This window comes from Salmo trutta, chromosome 12 (genome assembly GCF_901001165.1).
Source record: "Salmo trutta chromosome 12, fSalTru1.1, whole genome shotgun sequence".
Taxonomy (NCBI): Eukaryota; Metazoa; Chordata; class Actinopteri; order Salmoniformes; family Salmonidae; genus Salmo; species Salmo trutta.
In genome coordinates, this window is record NC_042968.1 from 97,305,954 (window position 1) to 97,327,599 (window position 21,646).

At 44.3% G+C, this 21,646-nt stretch overlaps 1 protein-coding gene across 1 annotated transcript in view; it reads right to left on the bottom strand.

Annotated features, from left to right (window-relative positions):
- Positions 1–12,183: 12,183 nt before the first annotated feature.
- The window catches only part of vsig10l2 (V-set and immunoglobulin domain containing 10 like 2), a 24,942-nt gene continuing 15,479 nt past the window's right edge, over positions 12,184–21,646 (bottom strand). The window contains exons 3-5 of the mRNA XM_029766757.1: positions 18,142–18,372; positions 13,369–13,513; positions 12,184–12,359 (exon numbers count right to left, since the gene is read on the bottom strand). Coding sequence (XP_029622617.1) covers positions 12,221–12,359; positions 13,369–13,513; positions 18,142–18,372 — 515 coding nt within the window. The 3' untranslated portion in view covers positions 12,184–12,220. The remainder of the gene's footprint in view (positions 12,360–13,368; positions 13,514–18,141; positions 18,373–21,646) is intronic.

Sequence of the window (21,646 nt, forward strand, 5' to 3'; positions counted from 1 at the left end):
GCGATATCAACCCAGACATATCAGACTGCTTTTTTCTCTATCACATCTCCGGATTCTTACCTCAAGCTCTGGACCTTTACACCGGATCATCGCAGCTAGCTAGCTGTATTCTGAGTGGCTACTCCTGGCTAACGCCTCTGTCCCGAAGCAAGCACCAGTTAGCCTTGAGCTAGCCTCGAGCTAGGCCTATCTCCCGGCTAGCCAAAGAGGTCTACCAGCTAATTATTGGGCTACAATACCTCTTTTGCCAATTGGCCTGGACCCTTTATTGCTGACACGGAGCCCCGCTGATCCATCACGACTGGTCTGCCGACGTAATTGTCCGAGGTGGTTTCAACAGGCTTTTCCGTTGCGACGTCACTGAAGATCCATCTGCTGGCCACGGCCCGCTAGCTTTCTGAATTGCTGTGTCTCCAGCTCGCCTAGCGTAGTAGCGACTACCGAACGGCTCCCTGACTCACATATTGCTGCTCATTGGACCCTATGACCACTCGGTTACTCATGCCTCTCCCTAATGTCAAAATGCCTTGTCTACTGCTGTTTAGAGTACGACCCTGCCTTACACAGGAAGCGGCGCAGGTCCTAATCCAGGCACTTGTCATCTCCCGTCTGGATTACTGCAACTCCCTGTTGGCGGGGCTCCCTGCCTGTGCCATTAAACCCCTACAACTCATCCAGAACGCCGCAGCCCGTCTGGTGTTCAACCTTCCCAAGTTCTCTCACGTCACCCCTCTCCTCCGCACACTCCACTGGCTTCCAGTTGAAGCTCGCATCTGCTACAAGACCATGGTGCTTGCCTACGGAGCTGTGAGGGGAACGGCACCTCCGTACCTTCAGGCTCTGATCAGGCCCTACACCCAAACAAGGGCACTGCGTTCATCCACCTCTGGCCTGCTGGCCCCCCCACCTCTGCGGAAGCACAGTTCCCGCTCAGCCCAGTCAAAACTGTTCGCTGCTCTGGCACCCCAATGGTGGAGCAAGCTCCCTCATGACGCCAGGACAGCGGAGTCAATCACCACCTTCCGTAGACACCTGAAACCCCACCTCTTTAAGGAATACCTGGGACAGGATATAGTAATCCTTCTAACCCCCCCCCCCCCAAAAAATAGATATAGATGTACTATTGTAAAGTGGTTGTTCCACTGGATATCTTAAGGTGAATGCACCAATTTGTAAGCTCTGGATAAGAGCATCTGCTAAATGACGTAAATGTAAAATGTAAAATGTAAATGTTTAGGCTAGTTACTATTGTTTAATTTCACTATAGAGCCCCCAGCCCCGCCGTAAATGCCTTAGATAGCTCTTTTGTCGCACCCTCCACACATGCGAAGACCTCACCTGGCATAACTGGTGCCTCCAGAGACGCCACTGCTCTCATCGTCACTCAATGCCTAGGTTTACCTCCACTGTACTCACATCCTACCATACCCTTGTCGTACATTATGCCCTGAATCTATTCTACCATGCCCAGAAATCTGCTCCTTTTATTCTCTGTCCCCAATGCACTAGATGACCAGTTCTTACAGCCTTTAGCCACACCCTTATCCTACTCCTTCTCTGTTCCTCTGGTGATGTAGCGGTTAACACAGGCCCTGTAGACCCCAGCACCACACCTATTCCCAAGGTACTCTCATTTGTTGACTTCTGTAACTGTAAAAGCCTTGGTTTCATGCATCAGAAGCCTCCTCCCTAAGTTTGTTTTATTCACTGCTTTAGCATACTCCGCCAATCCTGATGTCTTAGCCGTGTCTGAATCCTGGCTTAGGAAGGCCACTAATAATTCTGAAATGTTCATCCCCAACTACAACATTTTCCAACAAGATAGAACTGCCAAAGGGGGGTGGAGTTGCAATCTACCGCAGAGATAGCCTGCAGAGTTCTGTCATACTATCCAGGTCTGTGCCAAAACAATTCAAACTTTTACTTTTAAAAATCCACCTTTCCAGAAATAAGTCTCTCACCGTTGCCACTTGTTATAGACCCCCCTCAGCCCCCAGCTGTGCCCTGGACACCATATGTGAATTGATTGCCCCCCGTCTATCTTCAGAGTTCGTACTGTTAGGTGACCTAAACTGGGATATGCTTAACACCCCAGCCGTCCTACAATCTAAACTAGGTGACCTCAATCTCACACAAATTATCAAGGAACCTACCAGGTACAACCCTAAATCCGTAACCATGGGCACCCTCATAGATATCATCCTGACCAACTTTCCCTCTAAATACACCTCTGCTGTCTTCAACCAGGATCTCAGTGATCACTGCCTCATTGCCTGTGTCCATAATGGGTCCGCGGTCAAACAACCATCCCTCATCACTGTCAAACGCTCCCTTAAACACTTCAGCGAGCAGGCCTTCTAATCAACCTGGCCCGGGTATCCAGGAAGGATATTGACCTCATCCTGTCAGTAAAGGATGCCTGGTTGCACTTTAAAAGTGCTTTCCTCACCATTTTTAATAAGCATGCCCCATTCAAAAATGTTTGAACTAAGAACAGATATAGCCCTTGGTTCACCCCAGACTTGACTGCCCTCGACCAGCACAAAAACACCCTGTGGCGTTCTGCATTAGCATCGAATAGCCCCCGCGATATGCAACTTTTCAGGGAAGTCAGGAACCAATATACACAGTCAGTTAGGAAAGCTAAGGCTAGCTTTTTCAAACAGAAATTTGCATTCTGTAGCACTAATTCCAAAACGTTTTGGGACACTGTAAAGTCCATGGAGAATAAGAGCACCTCTTCCCAGCTACCCACTGCACTGAGGCTAGGAAACACTGTCACCACCGATAAATCTCCGATACTCGAAAATTTCAAGAAACATTTTTCTACGGCTGGCCATGCTCTCCACCTACCCCTACCCCGGCCAACAGCTCTGCACCCCCCACAGCAACTCGCACAAGCCTCCCCCATTTCTCCTTCACCCAAATCCAGGTAGCTGATGTTCTGAAAAAGCGGCAAAATCTGGATCCCTACAAATCAGCTGGGCTAGACAATCTGGACCCTCTCTTTCTAAAACTATCCGCCGAAATTGTTGCAACCCCCATTACTAGCCTGTTCGACCTCTCTTTCATATCATCTGAGATCCCCAAAGATTGGAAAGCTGCCACGGTCATTCCCCTCTTCAAAGGGGGAGACACTCTAGACCCAAACTGTTATAGACCTATATCTATCCTGCCCTGCCTTTCTAAAACCTTCGAAAGCCAAGTCAGCCACGCTCAAGGTCCTAAACGATATCATAACCGCCATCGATAAAAGACTACTGTGCAGCCGTCTTCATCGACCTGGCCAAGGCTTTCGACTCTGTCAATCACCGCATTCTTATCGGTAGACTCAATAGCCTTGTTTTCGCAAATGACTGCCTTGCCTGGTTCACCAACTACTTCTCAGATAGAGTTCAGCGTGTCAAATCGGAGGGCTTGTTGTCCGGACCTCTTGCAATCTCTGGGGGTGCTACAGGGTTCATTTCTCGGGCCGACTCTTTTCTCTGTATATATCAATGATGTTGCTCTTGCTGCTGGTGATTCTCTGATCCACCTCTACGCAGACGACACCATTCTGTATACGGCCCTTCTTTGGACACTGTGTTAACAAACCTCCAAACGAGCTTCAATGCCATACAACTCTCCTTCCGTGGCCTCCAACTGCTTTTAAATGCTAGTAAAACTAAATGCATGCTCTTCAACCGATTGCTGCCTGCACCCTCCCGTCCGTCCAGCATCACTACTTTGGACGGTTCTGACTTAGAATATGTGGACAACTACAAATACCTAGGTGTCTGGTTAGACTGTAAACTCTCCTTCCAGACTCACAGTAAGCATCTCCAGTCCAAAATTACATCTAGAATTGGCTTCCTATTTCTCAACTAAGCCTCCTTCACTCATGCTGCCAAACATACCCTCGTAAAACTGACTATCCTACCGATCCTTGACTTCGGCGATGTAATTTACAAAATAGCCTCCAACACTACTCAGAAAATTGGATGTAGTCTATCACAGTGCTTCTGTTTTGTCACCAAAGCCCCATATACTACCCACCATTGCAACCTGTACGCTCTCATTGTCTGGCCCTCGCTACATATTTATCGCCAAACCCACTGGCTCCAGGTCATCTATAAGTCTTTGCTAGGTAAAGTTCCACCTTATCTCAGCTCACTGGTCACCATAGCAACACCCACCTGTAGCACATGCTCCAGCAGGTATATTTCATTGGTGATCCACAAAGCCAACAACTCTCTTGGCCACCTTTCCTTCCAATTCTCTACTGCCAATGACTGGAACAAATTGCAAAAATCACTGAAGCTGGAGATTTATGTCTCCCTCTCTAACTTTAAGCATCAGCTGTCAGAGCAGGTTACCGATCACCGTACCTGTACATAGCCCATCTGTAAATAGCCCATCCAACCAACTAACTACCTCATCCTATACTGTTATTCTGATTATTTTTTGCTCTTTTGCATCCCAGTATCTCTACTTGCACATCATCATCTGTACATCTATCATCAGTATTAATGCTAAATTGTAATTCTTTTGCCTCTATGGCCTATTCTTTTTAGGCCTTACCACCCTAATCTTACTACACTGTACATAGACTTTTTCTATTGTGTTATTGACTGTACTTTTGTTTATCCCATGTGTAACTCTGTGTTGTTGTTTTTGTCACACTGCTTTGCTTTATCTTGGCCAGGTCGTTGAGAACTTGTTCTCAACTGGCCTGCCTGGTTAAATAAAGGTGAAAAAAATAAAATAATAAACGCTCTCCACCAGTCTTTCACATTGATGTTGGGTGACTTTATGCCACTCCTGGCGCAAAAATTCAAGCAGCTCGGCTTTGTTTGATGGCTTGTGACCATCCATCTTCCTCTTGATCACATTCCAGAGATTTTAAATGGGGATCTGGTCTGGTCATGACAGGGTATTGATCTGGTGGTCTTCCATCCACACCTTGATTGACCTGGCTGTGTAGCATGGAGCATTGTCCTGCTGGAATAAACCAATCCTCAGAGTTGGGGAACATTGTCAGAGCAGAAGGAAGAGTTTTCTTCCAGGACAACCTTGTACGTGGCTTGATTCATGCGTCCTTCACAAAGACATATCTTCCCGATTCCAGCCTTACTGAAGCACCCTCAGATCATCACCGATCCTACACCAAATTTCACAGAGGAAATATTTTTTTTATTTTGAATTAATGTAATATCTTATTGTTCTGTACTTTGTCATGTGTGTTCGTTTCATGTGGACCCTAGGAAGAGTATCTGCTGCATGTGCAGTAGCTAATGGGGATCCTACCAAACTAAACCCAAGGGGCCCAACTGGCTAGGTCAAAATAACCCAGCATGTGTTCTGTCCAATATTTACCCAATTGGGTTATTTTTTACCCCTTTGTCTTTGCTACTACTGTTTCGTTGGTGCATCTACGTCCTCTTGCTGAGTCTACCTTTAAACTTAACCTAACTTAAGACCTGACCCATCACCTTTAAGACCTGACCCATCACCTTTAAGACCTGACCCATCAACTTTAAGACCTGACCCATCACCTTTAAGACCTGACCCATCACCTTTAAGACCTGACCCATTACGTTTAAGCCCTGACCCATCACCTTTAAGACCTGACCCATCACCTTTAAGACCTGACCCATCACCTTTAAGACCTGACCCATCACCTTTAAGACCTGACCCATCACCTTTAAGACCTGACCCATCACCTTATGCATTACTCCCCCGTGAGTGAGTGAGTGAGACTTACAGGCACGAGCAGTGCATTGTGTGGAGGTGTTGAGAGCAGGGTGCATCCCCAGGCAGGTGAACAGAGAGTTGTTGTTAGTCTGGGATCCAGACTGCAGTACGGAGACATTGTTGGCTTCACTCCCAAGCCACGCCCCTCCCTGGTATAATAACAACCGGAAAAACAATAATTTAATTTGTTAGGAGCCTTTCTACGTGTGTGTGTGTGTGCATGTGTACCTGTGTGTGTGTGCATGTGTACCTGTGTATGTGTGTGTGTACCTGTGTGTGTGTGTGTGTGTGTGTGTGTGTGTGTGTGTGTGTATATACGTGTGTGTATACGTGTGTGTGTGTGTGTGTGTGTGTACTGCATATGTATATCTGTGTGTGTGTGTATACATGTGTGCACGTGTGTGTATACATGTGCATGTGTGTGTGTGTATACATGTGTGAGTATGCATGTGTGTGTGTATAGGTGTGTGTGTGTGTGTGTGTGTGTATATGTGTGTGTTTATATGTGTGTGTGTGTATACATGTGTGTGTGTATACGTGTGTGTGTCTGTGTGTGTATACATGTGTGTGTGTGTATACATGTCAAATCAAACCAAATCAAATGTATTTGTCACATGCGCTGAATAAAACAGCTGTAGACCTTACAGTGAAATGCTTACTTACAAGTCCTTAACCAACAATACAGTTTTAAGAAAATACCCCCAAAAAGTGAGAGATAAGAATAACAAATAATTGAAGAGCAGCAGTAAATAACAATAGCAGGGCTATATACAGGGGGTACCAGTGCAAAGTCAATGTGCAGCGGCACCGGTGTCGAGGTAATATGTACATGTAGGTAGAGTTATTAAAGTGACTATGCATAGACAATAACAGAGAGTAGCAGCAGGGTAGAAGAGCGAGGGGGGGGGCAATGCAAATAGTCTGGGTAGCCATTTGATTAGCTGTTCAGGTGTCTTATGGCTTGGGGGTAGAAGCTGTTTAGAAGCCTCTTGGACCTAGACTTGGTGCTCTGGTACTGCTTGCCGTGCGGTAGCAGAGAGAACAGTCTATGACTAGGGTGTGTCATGACGTTGGCCTGTGGGTAAGGTTTATGACCCCTCCCCATAAATACCTTTCTCCCTTCCCCTCTCTTACTGACCCTACTGAAGGACTGCTGTCCTGTTAAATATAGAGAGTCTGGGAACATCAAACAAATGGGGAAAGGAACCATCTTTTGATAATAAAACCAGTTGGAAATATGCTTGATAACGTAATGAGTATGTATGTCAGTTCATTGTTATCTGAGACATTATGATTGATGACAGGACGACATAAACTGTACCTGAGAAAGTATACACCCTCTAGTTATCAGAGTCACATGGAATTGTTATGCAATTGAAATGTTTGATATTGAAATTGTTTGTTAGGAGATTAAATGTAATTTTAGCTTCCAAATGAGAGAATTGGATTTTCATAAGGAAAGTGCCCTGCCTGATCAGTGGCCCAACCCTGTGAAGAGACATGGGGTTATAAACGATGAAACACCTCCCTCCCCCCTCTCCACTATATAAGCCTTTGACGAAAAGATAACCAGTATGTTCCAGTACGGGAGGTCTGCAGGCTCTACGTTAGAAGGACACACACATGTTAACTAAACCATATCAAGGACAGAACTAAGCCAACCTCGGCGTGAGCTTTGATGGCGAATGGTATGAACTTTGAGCTTATTCACTACAGAAGTGAAACTTCCTAGCCGTTGAGTTAGCCGCTGCTAACGTGGGCTAGGAAAGGACGGACGACGGATCCAGTCTAACAACCAGACGAAGATACCACCACGTATCCAATTTGCCACCATTGACATTCTTCTACTACAGGAAGATCTGTTGGCCAACCCGGCCAGCATCTACGACCAACCTACCGAAGCGCAGCTCAGAGTAAATATTTATTGCATTTTCCTTTTCCAAATGGGCGGTAATTTAGAATGCATAAGATAATGTATTTACGATAGCATAGCTGCTGTTTCTTTGTTCCTAAGTCTTCCCGCCCTTTCATTCAAGCCCAACCCCCCTTTCCTTTGTGTAACCAGGTTCCGTTCACCAGGGGTGAATTCTGTATGACATCATTGTATTCTGTGTATTTGTAATTCTGTGTGATTAGTTAGGTATTTAGTAAATAAATAATTAAACCCAATTTTGTATTGCTGATTCAACTTGTTAGCCAGGGTTCGTGAAGATAACCAAGAATTTACAACTTTCATTATGAGACTGAAAAGAAGATAAGGGTTAATATTGACTGCTATCAATGTAAAATATTACTAAGTATTTTAAGAGTTTATTCGGAAGATAACAGCTCTATAAACGTTCTTCTGTGGTGCCCCAACTTTCTAGTTAATTACATTTACATGATTAGCTTAATCAGGTAATATTAATTACAGAGAAATAATTTTATAAGTTAGCATGTCATATAACTTAATCCGGCATAGCCAAAGACACGACAGGTGGCTGGACTTTTTGACCATTTTTAGGGCCTTCCTCTGACACCGCCTGGTATAGAGGTCCTGGATGGCAGGAAGCTTGGCCCTGGTGACATACTGGACTGTACGCACTACCCTCTGTAGTGCCTTGCGGTCAGAGGCCGAGCAGTTTCCATACCAGGCAGTGATGCAATCAGTCAGAATGCTCTCGATGGTGCAGCTGTAGAACCTTTTGAGGATCTGAGGACCCATGCCAAAACTTTTCAGTCTCCTGAACAGGTTTTGTTGTGCCCTCTTCATGACTGTCTTGGTGTGCTTGGACCATGTTAGTTTGTTGGTGATGTGAACGCCAAGGAACTTGAAGCTCTCAACTTGCTCAACTACAGCCCTGTCGATGAGAATGGGGGCGTGCTCAGTCCTCCTCCTGTAGTCCACAATCATCTCCTTTGTCTTGATCACATTGAGGGAGAGGTTGTTGTCCTGGCACCACATGGTCAGGTCTCTGACCTCCTCCCTATAGGTGGTCTCATCGCTGTCGGTGATCAGGCCTACCACTGTTGTGTCATCAGGAAACTTAATGATGTTGTTAGAGTCGTGCCTGGCCATGCAGTCATGAGTGAACAGGGAGTACATGACGGGACTGAGCACACACCTCTGAGGGGGCACCGTTGTTGAGGATCAGCCTGGCAGATGTGTTGTTACCTGCCCTTACCACCTGGGGGCGGCCCGTCAGGAAGTCCAGGATCCAGTTGCAGAGGGAGGTGTTTAGACCCAGGGTCCTTAGCTTAGTTATTTGCTTTGTGGGCACTATGGTGTTTAATGCTGAGCTGTAGTCAATGAATAGTATTCTCATATAGGTGTTCCTTTTGTCCAGGTGGGAAAGGGCAGTGTGGAGTGCAATAGAGATTGTATCATCTGTGGATGTGTTTGGGCGGTTTGCAAATTGGAGTGGGTCCAGGGTTTCTAGGATAATGGTGTTGATGTGAGTCATGACCAGCCTTTCAAAGCATTTCATTGCTACAGCCATGAGTGCTACGGGTCTGTAGTCATTTAGGCAGGTTACCTTAGTGTTCTTGGTTACAGGGACTATGGTGGTCTGCTTGAAACATGTTGGTACTACAGACTCAGAAAGGGAAAGGTTGAAAATGTCAGTTAAGACACTTGCCAGTTAGTCAGCGCATGCTCGGAGTACACGTCCTGGTAATCCGTCTGGCCCTGCGGCCTTGTGAATGCTGACCTGTTTAACCTGTTGAGGATCTTATCCCGATCTTATCCCGGTATTGGGATTCATTGTCATGTGACCATGGCGGGGAATTCAAAACTGCAAGAGTAATCATTTCAAAAAATCAAATAATCAACTATTTTCCTCCATTTGAAAGATATATCTCCTAAATCTAACCACGCTGTCCGATTTTCAGAGGCATTACGGAGAATGCATAAAGTTAGGTTATGTGAGGAGAGTACATTGACAATAGCTGCGTGTAATGTTTAGCCAATTCAAAGAAGGGCATCAACAGACAGAAAACTAGCTAGAATTATGCACTTACCTTTGACAATCTGCATCAGATGACACTCATAGGACATTATGTTATACAATACATGCATTTTTAGTTCCATCAAGTTCATATTTCTATCCAAAAACAGCATTTACAGTCGCGGTGAAATTCAGAATTTTTTTCGGCTCGAATGCACCCAGTGAATCCAGCATTACAAATCACGGAATTACTATTCGAAAACATTGGTAAATTATAATATTGTCATTCAAAGAATAATATATTATCATCTCGTAATTGCTACCGAAGGGCCAGATCTCAAAATAACTTTACTGGGAAATCACATTTTGTATAAACTGGGTACTATGCTAACAACAATAAGCTATATGCTAAGCTAAGCTAAGCTATACCGTTAGCATTAGCATCATCTAATATCGATAATAACATTCTAAATATCCCCTTACCTTTGATTATCTCCATCAGAAGGCGCTGCCAGAGATCCCAGGTCCAGAACAAATGTGGTTTCTTTTGACAAAGTTCATAATTTATGTCCAAATAGTTAGCGTTCAGTAGGCTCCCACAAAATGAGGTGGGCAGTGTAAAGTCACGTCGAAAAACTAAAGAAAACCTAGTAAATAATCTATTTACGTTTGTTTAAACATGTCAAATGTTGTTTAGCACTAATCTTTTGTTCCATTTTTAACGTGAAACATCAGTAAACATCAGTAATATTTTCACACAACCTATCAAGTGTCTAGAATAAACGATAATGACAAAGGCACTCTTCTCAGATTCATGCGCAGGCGCAAAAAATGAAGTGATGACGTGTCAACTTGTAAGCTTTCTAATTCGGTGTGTATTTATCACAGATGCTTCAAACAACTTTCTAAAGATCGTTGACATCTAGTGGAAGCAGTAGGAGTTGCGAACTGAATCCTTTCTCACTGTGGTATCTTTAAAACAATGACACTAAATAGTACAGCCACAAAATTCTCATTTTTTTTAATCTATTTTTCTCAGGTTTCTGCCTGCAATATGAGTTTTGTTATACTTACAGACACCATTCAAACTGTTTTAGAAAATTCAGAGTGTTTTCTATCCGAATGTGTTAATAATATGCATATCCTAGCTTCTGAGTTGGTGTAGGAGGCAGTTAAAAATGTGCACATATTTTTTTCAAAATTCTCAATACTGCCCCCGTGGCCCGTAGAGGTTAAAGGTCTTACTCACATCGGCTGCAGAGAGCGTGATCACAAAGTCGTCCGGAACAGCTGATGCTTTCATGCATGTTTCAGTGTTACTTGCCTCGAAGCGAGCATAGAAGTTATTTTGCTCGTCTGGTAGGTTGGTGTCACTGGGCAGCTCTCGGCTGTGCTTCCCTTAGTAGTCTGAAATAGTTTGCAAGCCCTGCCACATCCGACGAGCGTCTGAGCCGGTGTAGTGTAATTCGATCTTAGTCCTGTATTGACACTTTGCCTGTTTTATGGTTCCTGGTTAGAGTCCCGCTCCTTGAAAGCGGCAGCTCTACCCTTTTAGAACAGTGTGAATGTTGCCTGTAATCCATGGCTTCTGGTTGGGGTATGTACGTACAATCACTGTGGAGATGACGTCATCGATGCACTTATTGATGAAGCCAGTGACTTATGTGGTGTACTCCTCAATGCCCTTCGGAAGAATCCCGGAACATATTCCAGTCTGTGCTAGCAAAACAATCCTATAGTTTAGCATCTGCTCAATCTGACCACTTTTTTTATAGACCGATTCACTGGTGCTTCGTGCTTTAATTTTTGCTTGTAAGCAAGGAATCAGGAGGATAGAATCATGGTGAGATTTGCCAAATGGATGGTGAGGGAGAGCTTTGTACGCATCTCTGTGTGTGGAATAAAGGTGGTTTAGGTTTTTTATCCCCTCTGGTTCCACATTTAACATGCTGTATGTGTGTATACGTGTGTGTGTGTGTGTGTGTGTGTGTGTGTGTGTGTGTGTGTGTGTGTGTGTGTGTGTGTGTGTGTGTGTGTACCTGTGCCAGAAGGTTTGTGGTCCAGCGTAGTGAAGGGGGGGGCAGGCCCCCTGGCCATGAACAGGTCAGGTTGAGGGAGGAGTAGTTCATTGCTGGCAGAACAGAGCAGGAGGGGGAACCATCTGGAGGGTCTGGGGGACAGGGGGACAATATACAGCGCAACACTGTGTTGATTGTGTTGTTATTGTGTGTGTGTTGTGTGTGAGTGTGTGTATCGTCACAGGACAGCAGGATGACAAGCACCAGCCTTTCAGTCAACCAGGGGTTGCCATGGCAGTAACATCAGTGACAAAAAAGTGTTTGGTACCTTAGAACCTCCTTAGAGTTCCGTCTCTTCCCTCGATGCTCCAACAGGTCTGCAGCATCCCCAACGATTCCATGTGTGTTTCGGTGTGTGTGTTTGTGTGTGAGTGTGTGTGTGTGTGTGGTGACGCCATATGGAGAAGAGGGAGAGAAGTAGTAGAAGGTAGAGAGAGAAAGTTGGAGGTCAGGGGATTGTAGTCGGGGGTTAGAGATCAGAGGTTACTCACAGTAAACGGTGAGGCTTATGGTCTTCATAGAGCGGGTGTTGAGGTATGTGTTCTGAGCCAAACAGGCGTAGGTACCAGTGTGCATCCGCAGAATCCTAGTGATGGTGAACTGGGGTCCCGTGTACACCTGGCTGGATTAAAACCAATATAAAAAACACCAGGCCGGATTAGAACCAATATAAAAAACACCAGGCTGGATTAGAACCAATATATAAAACACCTGGCTGGATTAGAACCAATATAAAAAACACCTGGCCGGATTAGAAACAATATAAAAAACACCTGGCTGGATTAGAACCAATATAAAAAACACCTGAATGGATTAAAACCAATATAAAAAACACCAGGCCGGATTAGAACCAATATATAAAACACCTGACTGGGATTAGAACCAATGTATAAAACACCTGGCTGGATTAAAACCAATATAAAAAACACCAGGCCGGATTAGAACCATTTTTTACATTTACATTTTAGTCATTTAGCAGACGCTCTTATCCAGAGCGACTTACAGTAGTGAATACATACATTTCATTTTAATTTCATGCAATTTATTTTGTGCTGACACCTAGTGGGAATCGAACCCACAACCCTGGCGTTGCACACACCATGCCCTACCAACTGAGCCACAGGGAAGGCCCGAACCAATATATAAAACACTTAGCTGGGATTAAAACCAATATATAAAACATTTAGCTGGGATTAGAACCAATATATAAAACACCTGACTGGGATTAGAACCAATATATAAAACATTTAGCTGGGATTAGAACCAATATATAAACACCTGACTGGTTTTCAGTGGAGGCTGCTGAGGGGAGAACGGCTCATAATAATGACCGGAATGGAGCACATGGAACATTTTGTGTTGTGGATATGTGGTGGTGTAGGGATGTTATATCATGTACTGTTTTATCTTTAGCTCATTCAGTACAAATATAGTTAACTGTTTTATCTTTTGTTGTCTATATAATGTGGGTGCTTTGGTGTGTTTGGACACCAGGAAGAGTGGCCTCAGAGAGCAAGATCTCCCAATGGTCATGCACAGCTCAGATCTAAGTGTCAATGCTATTTAGCAAACTACAGGCATTTAGATTTGTTGGATGCGTGTGTGTTAAATGCGTGCGTGTTAAAACATACCTGTTGTTGTAGAACCAGACATATTGACTGGGAGGGTTGGACTGGGCCTGGCAGAGGAGAGAGACCGTCTGTCTCTCCTGAGCAGAGTATCCTCTGTCTGTTATACTGTAGGGAGTCACATCTATCTGGGGAATATCAGGACCAACTGGGGAGAAGAAAGGGAAAGGGGGATAACTGCATTGCTCGGGGGCAGAATGATAGATTTTTATCTTGTCAGCTTGGGGATTCGATCCAGCAACCATTTGGTTACTGGCCCAACGCACCTACCCGCCAGGCTACCTGCCGCACACACACACACACAGACACTATGTTAAACACACTGTGGCAGACCAGGGGGTTTGGTCAAGACGTTTACACAGATCAGACACAGACAGAGAATGATTAGCTTGGTTTCAAGGGTGTTCATTTAACTTCTTCGGGCTAGTTTTCGGAAGTTTGGATGAATGAGGTGCCCAAAGTAAACTGCCTGTTACTCAGGCCCAGAAGCTAGGATATGCATATAATTGGTAGTAGTGGATAGAAAACACTCTAAAGTTTCCAACACTGTTAAAATAATGTCTGTGAGTACAACAGAACTGATATGGCAGGTGAAAACCCGAGGACAATCCATCCAGAATTCTTTTTTTTCAGCTCACCTCTGATTACAATAGCTGTCAATGGGAATATAAAAGGAATACCTCCCAGATTGCAGTTCCAAGGGCTTCCACTAGATGTCAACAGTCTTTAGAAAGAGTTTCAGGGTATGTTTTTTGAAAAATTAGCTAGAATTTGTAGTTTTTCTCAGTGCTCCCATTTTGGCTGTAGTGTTTGTAGTGCGTTCTGGTGAGTGCGCATACTTCGTTATTTATCTCCGGTAATAGTCTCCGGTATTCTCCGTCTTAAATTGTATCGTTTATTTACATAATAGGGTACCTGAGGATTGATTAGGACCATTGTTTGATATGTTTGGAAGAAGTTTATTGGTAACTTACGGGATTCATTTGTATGCATTTTGAAAGAGGGAAACCGGTGGATTGCTGAGTCTAGCGCGCCAATGAAACTGACTTTTTAGGGATATAAAGAAGGACTTTATCGAACAAAAGGACCATTTGTTATGTAGCTGGGACACTTGTGATTGCAACCAGATGAAGATCTTCAAAGGTAAGTGACTTATTTTATCTCTATTTCTGACTTTCGTGACGCATCTGCTTGGTTGGAAAAATGTATGTAATGCTTTTGTGTGCGGGGCGCTGTCCTCAGATAATCGCATGGTGTGCTTTCGCCATAAAGCCTTTTTGAAATCTGACAACGCGGCTGGATTAACAAGAAGTTAAGCTTTTAAATGATGTATGACACTTGTATTTTCATGAATTTTTCACCTCTCTAGGGTAGGGGGCAGTATTTTCACATCCGGATAAAAAACGTACCCGATTTAATCTGGTTATTACTACTGCCCAGAAACTAGAATATGCATATAATTGTTTGATTTGGATAGAAAACACCCCAAAGTTTCTAAAACTGTTTGAATGGTGTCTGTGAGTATAACAGAACTCATATGGCAGGCCAAAACCTGAGAAGATTCTGTACAGGAAGTGGCCTGTCTGACAAGGTGTTGTTCTTCTTGCCTCTGTTTATTGAAGACTGAGGATCTTTGCTATAACGTGACACTTCCTACGGCTCCCATAGGCTCTCAGAGCCCGGGAAAAAGCTGAACGATATTGAGGCAGCCTCTGGCTGAAACACATTATCGCCTTTGACAAGTGGCCGATCAGAGGACAATGGGCTTAGGCGCGTGCCCGAGTCGACCCCGTGCTTTATTTTCTTTTGTCTGTTTACCTAATTGCAGATTCCCGGTCGGAATATTATCGCTTTTTTACGAGAAAAATGGCATAAAAATTGATTTTAAACAGCGGTTGACATGCTTCGAAGTACGGTAATGGAATATTTAGAATTTTTTTGTCACGAAATGCGCCGTGCGACCCTTATTTACCATTCGGATAGTGTCTTGAACGCACGAACAAAACGCCGCTGTTTGAACATAACTATGGATTATTTGGGACCAAACCAACATTTGTCATTGAAGTAGAAGTCCTGGGAGTGCATTCTGACGAAGAACACCAAAGGTAATCAAACTTTTCTAATAGTAAATCGGAGTTTGGTGAAGGCTAAACTTGCTGGGTGTCTAAATAGCTAGCCCTGTGATGCCGGGCTATCTACTTAGAATATTGCAAAATGTGCTTTCACCAAAAAGCTATTTTAAAATCGGACATATCGAGTGCATAGAGGAGTCAGAATGTACTCCCAGGACTTCTACTTCAATTTAAGAATTATAGATACAGAACTCCTCTATGCACTCGATATGTCCGATTTTAAAATAGCTTTAGGTTAAATTGTGGCGCTGATTCACCGGCAGTATTTGAGGGAAAATATTTTCTGAACGTCACGCACCGATGTAAAATGCTGTTTTTATATATAAATATGAACTTTATCGAAAAAAAATGCATGTATTGTGTAACATGATGTCTAGGAGTGTCATCTGATGAAGATCGTCAAAGGTTAGTGCTGCATTTAGCTGTGTTTTGGGTATTTGTGATGTATGCTAGTTGCTAGGAAAATGGCTGTGTGGTTGTTTTTGTCGATGTACTCTCCTAACATAATCTAATGTTTTGCTTTCGCTGTAAAGCCTTTTTGAAATCGGACAACGTGGTTCGATTCAGGAGAAGTGTATCTATAAAATGGTGTAAAATAGTCCTATGTTTGAGAAACAGAAATGATTAGATTTTGTTTTGAATATGGCGCTCTGATTTTTTCGCTGGATGTTGATCCCGGTTACGGGATCCACGCAGCACGATTACCAACGGACATGGAACAGGACAGGACAGCATCTGGACATGAACACATAACGACATCAATGCTGACACAGGGAACAAACGTCGGAGCAGATAGAAGTAGGGAAGGAAATCAACAAAGTGAAGGAGTCCAGGTGAGTCCAGTGAGCGCTAATGCGTGTAATGAAGGGCAGCCCGGCGCCCTCCAGCGCCAGAGAGGGAGAGCCGGAGCAGGCGTGATATAAAGGGTGTCAATTAGAAAACACCATTAGTTTAGTTTAGTCAGCATTGAGAATAAGCTTCAATTGACACAATGTATCTTGAACAGTTTAAAAAACTGTTTGCAAGTTCTGGATGCTTTTGTGAGAGACGAGGCACAACAATAAATAACAGTATCATCAGCAAAAAAGTGAAGGTGCGCATTTGTCATATTTTTGTCTAAATTATTGATAGAAATAGTGAATAAGAGGGGACCAAGTGCAGTGCCCTGGATCACACCATTACAGACAGACAATTTAACAGACATGAGCCCATCAAATTGAGTGCACTTAGTTCTGCCAAGGGCTTAATGGCTGCTTTAATTGTGCTATGCTTCTTCCTGAAGCACAATTTGTACATTGATAAAATAGAGTTAGTATATAAAAACTATTTTAGCTGTTCACTAACAAAGGTATCAAGTATTTTCGCCAGGGGGGACAGCTTTGAGACTGGCCTATAATTATTTAAAAGAGTTGGATCACCCCCTTTTAAAAGTGGTAGGACAAATGCTTATTTCCAGATCCTTGGAATTGCATTACATTCCAGGTTTAGATTGAACAGATATGTAAGTGGATCAGCTGGTTTGAGAGGGAGAACAGACAGAGGAGATGTGAGAGGGAGAACAGACAGAGGAGGTGTGAGAGGGAGAACAGACAGAGGAGGTGTGAGAGGGGAAACAGACAGAGGAGGTGTGAGAGGGAGAGCAGACAGAGGAGGTGTGAGAGGGAGAACAGATAGAGGAGGTGTGAGAGGGAGAGCAGACAGAGGAGGTGTGAGAGGGAGAACAGATAGAGGAGGTGTGATAGGGGGAACAGACAGAGGAGGTGTGATAGGGGGAGCAGACAGAGGAGGTGTGATAGGGGGAGCAGACAGAGGAGGTGTGAGAGGGGAAACAGACAGAGGAGATGTGAGAGGGGGAACAGACAGAGGAGGTGTGATAGGGGGAACAGACAGAGGAGGTGTGAGAGGGGGAGCAGATAGAGGAGGTGTGATAGGGGGAGCAGATAGAGGAGGTGTGATAGGGGGAGCAGACAGAGGAGGTGTGAGAGGGGGAACAGACAGAGGAGGTGTGATAGGGGAAACAGACAGAGGAGATGTGAGAGGGGGAACAGACATAGGAGGTGTGATGGGGGAACAGACAGAGGAGGTGTGAGAGGGAGAACAGATAGAGGAGGTGTGATAGGGAGAACAGATAGAGGAGGTGTGAGAGGGAGAGCAGTGTTTCGTGTTGTGATGTGCTTAAAAGGTCCAAGCGGAAAAATGTTTGCTAAAAAAAGGTTCGGTGCGGTAAAGATATGGAGATGCAATTGACAGCATTTTAAAAAATTACGCCGCTAATCATGTCTTGCGTTAATAATTTATTAACGATAGCAGGCTAAGTGTTAACTTTGACAGGCTTAATACTAACAGATGATGTCACTCCAGATGGGTTAGAAGTTAGGGTTCATCATTAGAGGTAGTGTGTAGGGTATAGGGTGTAGTATTCAGTGTGTAGTGTGTATACTAACAGATGATGTCCAGCCAGATGGGTTAGAAGTTAGGGTTCACTATTAGAGGTAGTGTGTAGGGTTTAGGGTGTAGTGTTCTGTCTGTAGTGTGTATACTAACAGATGATGTCCAGCCAGATGGGTTAGAAGTTAGGGTTCATCATTAGAGGTAGTGTGTAGGGTTTAGGGTGTAGTGTTCAGTGTGTAGTGTGTATACTAACAGATGATGTCCAGCCAGATGCGGTCGGACCGTTCCTGGTTGACCTGGTTCCGGGCCACACAACGATACCAGCCTGTGTGGTTACGGTTGACTTCTGTCATGTTGAACACGCTGCTGTTGCCCTGGGACACGGTGCTGACCAATCCGCTGTGTGTCTCATGCTCCCACAGGAAGTAAAGCGGCCCTGTGCCGTTCTCCAGGCCGCAGCGCAGCCACACCAAAGATCCCTCCGCTGGGGACGCATCACTCAGCAGAATATAGGGCTTACTGACAGGGACTACACACACACACACACACACACACACACACACACACACACACACACACACACACACACACACACACACACACACACACACACACACACACACACACGCACACGAGTGTAGTAGTAGTAGTGGTAGTAGTACTAATTGTTGTAGCAGCAGTAGTAGTAGTAGTAGTAGTAACAGTAGTAGTGGTAGCAGAAGTAGTATTAGTAGTACAGTCATATTAGTACATTATTATTATTAGTAGTAGGTGTAGAAGTAGTAGTAGTGGTAGTAGTAGTAGTAGTAGTAGTAGTAGTAGTAGTAGTAGTAGTAGTAGTAGTAGTAGTAGTAGTAGCAGCAGCAGTAGGAGTTGTATAGTAGCAGTAGTAGTAGTGGTATAGTAGTAGTAGTAGTAGTAGCTGTAGTAGTAGTAGCGGTGGTAGTAGTAGAAGTAATAGTAGTAGCAGTAGGAGTTGTATTATAGTAGTAGTAGTAGTAGTATTTTTTTTGAATTTTTTATTTTATTTAACTGTTATTTAACTAGTCAGTTAATAAGATGATAAGATGGCATCGAAGAGGATGGCTGACTAACATGCTCCTAACCAACTATGCTATTTTGTTCGTTTTTTTGTGTTGATTGTAACTTATTTTTTTACTTATGTTTTACATAAGGTAGCTACTACCGTCTCCTATGACCGAAAATAACTTCTGGCCATCAGAACAGCGATTACTCACCACGAACTAGAAGAAACTTTTTCTTTTAACGAGTCCGACGAGTTAGAATATACTGCTTTCCTGGGAACAGGCCCAAATCCCGTCATTTGTGTGAAGAAAAGACTGAGGAAAAGAGGGCGCAGATCGGGCTGCCTTCTGAGAATCCGTAGGCGAGCGAGTAAACTCACCCTGCCATCCGTTCTACTTGCTAACATGCAATCATTGGAAAATAAAATTGATGACCTACGATTAACATTATCCTACCAACGGGACATTAAAAACTGTAACACCTTATGTTTCACTGAGTTGTGGCTGAATGAAGACACGGATAGTATAGAGCTGGCAGGATTTTCCATGCACCGGCAGAACAGAGACGCTATGTCTGGTAAGACGAGGGGTGGGGGTGTGGGTCTTTTTGTCAGTAACAGCTGGTGCGCGATGTCTAATATTAAAGAAGTCTCTAGATATTACTTGCCTGAGGTAGAGTACCTTATGATAAGCTGTAGACCACACTATCTACCAAGAGAGTTCTCATCTATATTATTCGTAGCCGTCTATTTCAAACCACAGACGCTGGCACTACTACTACTAACAATACTAAAACTACTATTACTATTACATAACAATAACAGGCTATTTACAGGGCACTCAACAACCAACTCTATAAGGCTATAAGCAAACAAGAAAATGCTCATCCAGAAGTGACACTCCTAGTGGCCGGGGACTTAAATCAGTTTTACCACATTTCTACCAGCATGTCACATGTGCAACCAGAGTAAAAAAAACTCTAGACCATCTTTACTCCACACAGAGATGCATACAAAGCTCTCCCCCGCTCTCCATTTGGCAAATCTGACCATAATTCTATCCTCCTGATTCCTGCTTACAAGCAAAAACTAAAGCAGGAAGTACCAGTGACTCGCTCAATACGGAAGTGGTCAGATGACGCGGATGTTACGCTGCAGGACTGTTTTGCTGCACAGACTGGAATATTTTCAGGGATTCATCCAATGGCATTGAGGAGTACACCACCTCAGTCATCAGCTTCATCAATAAGTGCATCGACGACGTCGTCCCCACAGTGACCGTACACACATATCCCAAACAGTAGCCATGGATTACATGCAACATCCGCATCGAGCTAAAGGCTAGATCTGCCACTTTCAAGGAGCGGGACACTAATCCGTTATGCCCTCAGACGAACCAACAAACAAGCAAAGTGTCAATACAGGATTAAGATTGAATCCTACTACACCGGCTCTGATGTTGGTCGGATGCGGCAGGGCTTGAAAACTATTACGGATTATAAAGAGAAACCCAGCCGCGAGCTGCCCAATGACGCCTACCAGACGAGCTAAATGCCTTTTATGCTCGCTTCGAGGCAAGCAACACTGAAGCATGCACGAGAGAACCAGCCCTGGATGACTGTGTGATAATGCTCTCAGTAGCCAATGTGAGCAAGACCTTTAAACAGGTCAACATTCACAAAGCCGCGGGGCGTGACTGTAAGGGGTGCGTAACTGGTGGTAGGGAAGTCAAACGCAGGAGAGCAGAACTTTGTGAATAGCCGGAGCAGTTTAATATATAAAACTAACGGTATATAAAACAACAAACACATGGGTACAAAACCTGTAGCGCACCAGTAACACATAGCACGCAAACTTACAATAAACAATTCCCGACAAGGACATGGGGGAAACAGGGGGAAAATATACAACATATAATTAGGAAATTGAAACCAGGAGAGTGTGAAAATAAGACAAAACAAATGGAACATGAAAAATGGATCGGTGATGGCTAGAAGACCGGTGACGTCGACTGCCGAACACCACCCGAACAAGGAGAGGAACCGACTTCGGTCGAAGTCGTGACAGGGACGGATTACCAGGACTGGTACTCAAAGTACTCATTACCAGGACGTGTATTGACATTTTCAACCTCTCCCTGATCGAGTCTGTAATACCTACATGTTTCAAGCAGACCGCTATAGTCCCTGTGCCCAAGGAAGCGAAGGTAACCTGCCTAAATGATTACCGCCCCGTAGCACTCATGTCGGTAGCCATGAAGTGTTTTGAAAGGCTGGTCATGGCTCACATCAACAGCATCCTCCCGGATACCCTGGATCCACTCCAATTTGCATACCACCCCAACAGATCCACAGATGACGGAATCTCAATCGCACTCCACGCATCCCTTTCCCACCTGGACAAAAGGAACAACTAAGTGAGAATGCTGTTCATTGGCTACAGCTCAGCGTTCAACACCACTGTGCCCATGAAACTCATCACTAAGCTAAGGACCGTGGGACTAAACACCTCCCTCTGCAACTGGATCCTGGACTTCCTGACGGGCCGCCCCCAGGTGGTAAGAGTAGGCAACAACACATCTGCCACGCTGATCCTTAACATTGGGGCCCCTCAGGGGTGTGTACTTAGTCACCTCCTGTACTCCCTGTTCACCACTCCCTGTTCAACATGTTCGCCAAACATGACTCCAACACCATCATTACGTTTGCTGATGACACAACAGTGGTAGGCCTGA